Source organism: Chinchilla lanigera, unplaced genomic scaffold, assembly GCF_000276665.1.
Source record: "Chinchilla lanigera isolate Chin_1 unplaced genomic scaffold, ChiLan1.0 scaffold00053, whole genome shotgun sequence".
Classification (NCBI taxonomy): domain Eukaryota; kingdom Metazoa; phylum Chordata; class Mammalia; order Rodentia; family Chinchillidae; genus Chinchilla; species Chinchilla lanigera.
In genome coordinates, this window is record NW_004955454.1 from 7,872,504 (window position 1) to 7,880,009 (window position 7,506).

A 7,506-nucleotide genomic window follows, 5' to 3' on the forward strand; every position below is an offset into this window, starting at 1 on the left:
GTAATCATCACAAAAAAACAAACATGAATGGGAAACTTACCCACGGTACTAATGCAGTTCCAGAGAACCGGTCCTTTTTCTGCCAAAGCTAAGAAAACTTTCACTATGGCTTTACAACACACCGACTGCATTTTTGGAGTATACTGTGGGAAGCTGTCTATCTGTACCACCAAGAGATGCTCTAGAACTGGAGTGTACACCGCAGGAACCTTTTGGAAACAGAGACAAACCCAAGTCAGATAAGGGATAATACAAATACCTGAAGTAATTACAACTGAATTAGTCACACACTCAATAAATGAAAAAACCTGGCTTGTTATCTATCCTACCAAGGTTAACTATAGTTGAGACTGCCTTAAAAAAAAAATCAAAGTGAAACCTGTCTACATGATACCTAAGGTGAAATTTTATACCAAGTGGTGATAATTAATTTCTTAGGAAGACGGGAAGAATAACAAATACTTTTTCTTGCTCTGGACAAGAACTGAAGTTTCATGATGATACTTCTATTGACACATAAATGACACGAATGCTTACTCATTTAAAATACCATGTTGATCACAGTGGTGCCTGCACTAAATTCACGGTATGATTTATTGAATTATTTGAAGAAATGAAATGAAATACTTAAAACTCAGTTTAAAGATTTCACTTACTGTGTCGAGGTAAAGCAAGACACTTGCAATAGACTGCAGGAAGCTTGGCATCTGATAGACGTGGTCATCCACAGTGTCTGTCTGCGTGAGGAACATCTGCTTGCAGCGCTGAATGAGCTCAACATACATGAAGTCAACATCTTTTGCATTTATAACCTTGCAGGGCTTTAGGGAGGACAGAGAGAATACTACATCAAGCTTATCTATGTCGAAACAAAGGTACTTAAAATGCTGTGGTAAGCCGTGTAATTAAACACTGAGTATTAGCTATTTACTTTCTCATTTTATGGTATATCAAATATAGTAAAAACTTATTAAGGTTTTTATAATAATCTGTAATCACACTCTGAACTTCTACTCACACACAGAACAGTTTTTGATAACTATGTTGTAGGCACTGTTCAGATGGCAGGCATCATGCCCTCACTGCCCATGCGAAGCCAGCCACCCCAGAGAGACAGAGGTAAACACGAAATTGAAATATGCCATGCTCAAGCTGGACGTGGTGGAGCACACATATAATCCTGGCAATTGGAAGGCTGAAGCAGGAGGATTCCTGTGAGTTTGGTCCTTGGGTTACGCAGTGAGCTCCAAGCCAGCCTGAACCACAGAGCAAGATCCTGTTTCCGAAAAGAGAGAGTGAGAGGACATGCTAGCTATCTCTGGGGATGAGAGAGAGAGAGGACATGCTAGCTATCCCTGGGGATCTGACTGGCTAGCTCATCTTTCAGTCATCTCCCTTTGCTCTTGTCTATCACGTTCTTTCCACCCCGTAAAAATCCACAGCCACAGCACACAAGCTGAAGGTGATTAGACTATGATGCGTAAGTAAGAGCTCTGTGCTACGACTTCTGAGCCTTCTTATCTGCTCCTTTCCTGCCCTCGGAATATTTAGAGCTGACAGAGACAAATGGAGATAAAAAAGCAGGTACTGAGCAGCTGCAGGGAGAGAGGCAGAAACTCACTTTCTCGGGAAAGCAGAAGTCACAGTCATTAAAAGAGAAGTCACTAGCATTCTCTTAATTTTTTTTCTGTTTTTTGTTTGTTTTTTTGAGACTGGGTCTCGCTATGCAGTTTAGGCTGACCTTGAACTCACTATGCAGCCCATGCTGGCCTCAAACTCAAGGCAATCCTCCTGCCTCAGCCTCCCAAATGCTGGGATTACAGGCGTGCGCCACCATATCCAGCTCTACTGTTCTAAAATATTCTGTCATAGGAACCTCCTTATCTAAAACTGAGTGAAAGGGAACTGTAACTTTACTTTTTAGATAAGGCATAACTTCCTCACAATACAGTGAGGAAACGTGGTACTTCTACCCACCAGACTTGGATTTATTATTTATTTCTATGCATTTTTAAAAATATTTTTTATTCAATACTGGGACTTGAACCCAGGGCCTCTGCACCAAACTACACTGCCAGCCCTTTTATTTTCTGAGACACGGTCTCCCTAAGTCACCCAGGCTGACTAAGTCACTCAAGCTTGCAATTCTCCTGCCTCAGCGCCCCAGATGCTTGGACTACAGACATGCACCATCACATCTGGCGAATTCTGTGTATTCTTTGACGAGTTACCTAATTTCTCTGGGTCTCAGTTTTCTTGTGTGTAAAACACAGTAATACTCAGCTTGCAGGAGGGTTAAGAGGGTTGGAGATAACACGTACGATAAAGAACTCTAACATGCAGATACTGAAAAAACTCTTAACTGTTCATAAAACAAATAACAATAAATTATCACAAAAGAATTATCATAAGTGTGAGACGTTACTCAAAAATGCAATAATTATATTCCTTTAAACACTTAAAGGATGACAAAAAGATAAAAAAAAATGAGCCGTACTCCTGCAAACAGTCCATATCCACGAATAGCGATGGATAATTCCTTGCTGTTTGAGTCCACGCTCCGGATGATCCCGTAGAACTGCTCCATGAAGTACTGCAGCTTACTCTCGTGTGCCTCTGCGTCTTTTGCCACCATGTAAGAAACCTGCAAGAGCACAGTTACTCTTCAGCAGCGTTTAACAGCAAAGCAAAGGAACCTACACAACTATGAAAAACCACCATGTTTAGGGACTATTAACCTACTGTTACAATTACCCTCCATCACTGTTACTTATAAGACCTTTTGAGCAGTCTCCAGCAGATTCAGCAAAGACCTTTCTTTTCCTTTCGGTGGTCCTGGGTTGAACCAGAAACGCTGCACTAAAGGTACTAGTGTATGTGATGCAGTTTCTAAAGAAAAGGATTAAAACAAAATAAAAGAAATGGAGAGAAACAAAAAAACAGGTTTCAAATTCAGACTCCCTGCTGTTTATGGTTGGCGTGGGGAATGTCCCACGGAGACTCATGTGCTAAAGGCCTGGACCCAGTGCAGCACTGTTCAGAGCTGGGCTTCAGAAGGTAACTGGGTTATCAACTCTCTGACCTCACCAACGGACTAACCCACGGATGGATGCACCATTTAATGGCCTGTCTGGAAGGTGGGACCCAGCTGAAGACAGTGGGGCATGCCCTTGGGGACTGTATCTGGTCCCCGGCTCTCATTCTTTCTCCTTCTCTCCTTCCTTCTCTCCCTCCCTCCCTCTCTGTTTCCAGGCTCCATGAGGTGAGTGGCTTTGCCCCACCACACCCTCCCACCATGACGCTCTGCCTCACCTCAGGCCCACAGCGATGGACTCAGCCAACCAGGAACCAAACTGTGAGCCAAAACCACTTTCCTCCCTGGAGCTGCTTTCCTTGGGTACTTTGTCCCAGCAAATTAAAGGTGACTAACACACTGATGAAACAGTTCTTAGAACGAATGTCACACAGAGGGTGACCGCCATCAGACCCGGTGGCCAGTGAATTCAGAAGCCATCAACAGATAGATTAGAACTTACAGTAAGAAGGACAAGGCATCTCAATTTTTAAAAAAATAAGCTACAAACTATAAAGACAAATTGAGGGAAGACAAAAAGAAACTTGGAAGAGTGCATAGGTCACCATCTAGCAAACTAGGCAGCAAGAGCCTGAGTGCAAGGACACAGACGTTAACAGGGCACTCCACATTTCAGCACGAAAGTTACCCAAGACAAGAATGGAAAAATGGAGGTAACTATTATTACAAGGAAAGAAAAGGCCACCTCCCATTACCAACCTAATAACATGCTCACTAACTTCACCCAAGGCCAGTAGGTCTTAGTAGATGTCCTTCCTGGCTTTCTACTCCCTATTTTATTTTATTTTATTTTATTTCATTTCATTTTAGCAGAATAGAAGATCACATATACTGCTTTATAATTTCCTCCTTCACAAAACATAACATGAGTGTTTCCCCGGAGATAAATAAATATCATCCTTACAGAAGTTTTTCATTTTATAAATCTACTGTAATATTTAACCCTATAAACTGTCAATTTTTATAAGTGAATTTCCAGAAAATGTCCTTTTTATGCACTTTTATCCAACCATTCTTTCCCTATAGCAGCAAAGATCTGAAAATGATTACCCAACAGTAGGTCATAGAAGATAGATTAAAACATTATGGTTCACATATATTGCCATCAAAAATTGATAATGTAGATCTCAAGGTGCTATAAGGAAAACATCCAACAGAGTAGAAAAACCTTAAGGCTACAAAATGATGACTACTCCTTTATGACAATATATCTCCCTTCTCCCCTCCTTCTTCCTTCAAGAGAGAAAGGAAAAGACAGAGCAGGAGGGAAGAAAAAACAAAAATGGTCCCCAAATTGATACGCAATTTTTTAATTTTCTTTTTTCTTGACGGTAGGATTTTAGAGGGTTTAAAGTCTTCTTTGTACTCGTCTGTATTTTGGGGATGATATGCAATTAACCTACACTGTTTTTCATAAGAACATCAAGCTATTGAATGAAGAAAGAAACAAACTTTTCCCATGGGAATAATGTTTACATTTTAAACTGCATATACAATACAGAGGCAAAATAATAATGGGAAAGAAGAAAGAAGTTAGAGAACATCTACTGCCTAACTTAAAGACTTAATATAAAGCTAAAATAATCAAGACTGCAGGCACTGATGTAAGGACACACACATGAATGAGACAAACTATAAGAGACCAGAAATATAGTCCCGCATATGTGGTCAACTGATTCTTGACAGAGGCATCAAGCTACGTCAATGGGGAAAGAAAAGACTTCTAGAAAGTGATTTTGGAACCCAGTGGGAAAAAATGAACACTAATCCTTATTTTACACCATAACTAAAGTACTTCAAACTGGATTATAGACCTAAGTATAAATGTTAAAATCATAAAACTTCTAAAGAAAACATGGGAGAAAAATCTTTCTTAGTTAGGACATAGAAAAGGGAAATTAGTTTAAAAAGCAGTAAATTGCACTCCATCAAAATTTAAAATTTCTTTTCTTTGAGAGAGACTGTTAAAAAAATGGCAGAAGAAAAAACCTTGCATTACTTTTAGAAAAGGACTTGTATCAAGAATATGTAGAAAACTCATGAACATATAAGGCCTAATTATAAAATGGACAAAATATCTGAACAAACAGTTCACAAAATAAGAGGTAAGAATAAGCCGGGCGCGGTGGTGCACACCTGCAATCCCAGCACTCGGGAGGCTGAGGCAGGAGGATTGTTGTGAGTTTGAGACCAGCCTGGGCTACACAGTGAGCTCAAGGCCAGTCTGAACTGCAGAGCGAAACTCCGTTTCAAAAAGACGAAAAAAAAAAAAATCCCCAAAAAAGAACTAAGAATAGTTAATAACCTCAGGAAAAAAGGATCAACAGTCACCACAAAAGTCCAAATTAAAACCATAATAAGATACCTTATATACCCATTAGAATACCTAAAACTAAAGTAACTGACAATATCAAGTGTTGGTGAATGTGTAGGGTAACTACAACTCTTGTGCACTGCTTGTAGGAATGTAAAATGGTGCAACTAATTTGGAAGAGTTTAATAGTTTACCACAGAGTTGAACATATACCTATCATGTGATCCAGCAATTCTACTTCTAAGTTTCTACTCAAGAGAAATGTTAACATTATGTCCACAAAAATGCTGGCTGCGTGAAAGTTCTTAGGTGTTTTACTTATAATAGCCCCAACCTGGAAACAACCAAATGTCTATAAACTATATGCTATATTCACACAATGGAATGCTATGCAGTGTTAAAACTGAATTGCTGATATATGCTATCACATGGTTAAGCTCTCAACACTAGAGCAAAACAAGTTAACCATAAAGAAAACATACTGTAAGGTTTGCATAAAACTCTAGAAAAAGCTGGGTATGCCAGTGCAGACCTGTAACTCTAGCACTCAGGAGACTGGGGCTGGAGGATCACCAGAGTTTGAGGGAAGCCTGGGTTACATAACAAGACCTGGTTTCAAAAACCAAACCAAAACCAAACCAAACCAAACAAACCACAAACAAGTAAAAACAAAGTACAGCAAGCGAACAAAACCTCCAGAAAAGCCTAAATGAATTTCTGGTGACAAAAAGCAACGGTTGCCTGGAGCTGGAGATTGTGATGAAATGCAAAAAAGCTGGAGTGAAATTACAGCCAAGGCAGCGGGAAATGTTCTGTGTCGTGAACGAGCTGGTGGTTACATGGTGTACGTATCGGCCAATTAGAACTGTAAACTTAAAATACATACACGTTGTTGCATATAAGCTATACCTCCATCAAGCTGACCTTTAGAAGAATTCATATATGATTGCTACACTCTGAACTTCTCAGCAACCAGAGCAAAGATTATAAATGTTCCAAATCTATGTAAGAAAAGCCAGACACTGAGGAGAACCAAGTTTTTCCCAGTAATGAAATACAAGAATAAAAGGGGCTGGAGGCGCAGCTCACTGGGACAGTAGTTGCCCAGCATGTGTGAGGCCCTGGGCTCAATCCTCAGCACGACTGCAACAAATAAAATGTACATCATTCATATTGTGCAGCAGATAATTTAACTTTGCTGAGAAAGAGGTCTGGCCTTCGCTTTGTCTTCAGAGTTAACTGCCAAGTCCTTGGAATGACAGTTCTGGTAGGAGTGTCTCCCTTTGCCTGGCGCCTCGGGTCACACTGGATGACCTAACAAAATGATACAGGAGCCGGTCAAACCCACAGCAACAGCATGGACAACCTGGAGACTGACATCAGCCATACGGGAAACCAGCGAATGGGCTCACATGTTGGAGTCCAAATAAAAACCAAGAACACAGAGGTTTGGTTGAGCATCACGCGGGTGTCCGTGTGAACTGTCAACGTCAGTGCCAGGAGAGGAACTGTTCTGACTCCCCAAGGACAGCGGAAGCTTCACGCCTGGCACTTTCCTGGTCTCTGTACTATGCGCATCTTCCTTTGGTTATTTTAAGCTCTGTCCTCCCAGCTGTAACAAGCTGTTACTGTAACCGTAATAGCTCTGACTTCTACAAGCCCTTCAAGCAAATTAGCGTATTTGAGGATGGCATTAGAAATCCCTAAACTTGTACAGGAATCACCAAAAGGGCAGCACTGGGGAACTCTTCCCACAACTTCTCGGTTGTCTAAACTACCTCTGTCACGAGTTACGGAGTAGTAGGGAAAATAAATATCAATGAAACCCTAGTACTTACTCCACTTACATAATAGTCTGAAATGAACTTTTCTGCTCGTTAAAGACATCAGCAGAGCAGAGGAAGCTGGTGGTCATCCCGGCAGGTCCTGGCCCGCCCACCCCCTGCTGTAACAGGTGGCCTCATCAGGAAGTAAGCACCACCACCAGATACGGTTCTACTGCATAAGCCCCTATTTTCCTCCACAAATCCTGGACATTCTTACTAGCTTAGAGACTAAAATCCCATTTGTTTTTATTTTATTTTATTATTTTATTATT

The 7,506-nt window shown here is 40.8% G+C and overlaps 1 protein-coding gene across 3 annotated transcripts in view; it reads right to left on the bottom strand.

Moving 5' to 3' along the window:
• Nucleotides 1–7,506, bottom strand: part of Prkdc (protein kinase, DNA-activated, catalytic polypeptide) — a 157,200-nt gene that overhangs the window by 138,807 nt on the left and 10,887 nt on the right. For all 3 annotated transcript variants that reach the window (XM_013520201.1, XM_005396037.2, XM_013520202.1), the window contains 3 exons: nt 2,498–2,644; nt 657–821; nt 41–209 (listed from right to left, as the gene is read on the bottom strand). In XM_013520201.1, the coding sequence (XP_013375655.1) occupies nt 41–209; nt 657–821; nt 2,498–2,644 (481 nt within the window). The remainder of the gene's footprint in view (nt 1–40; nt 210–656; nt 822–2,497; nt 2,645–7,506) is intronic.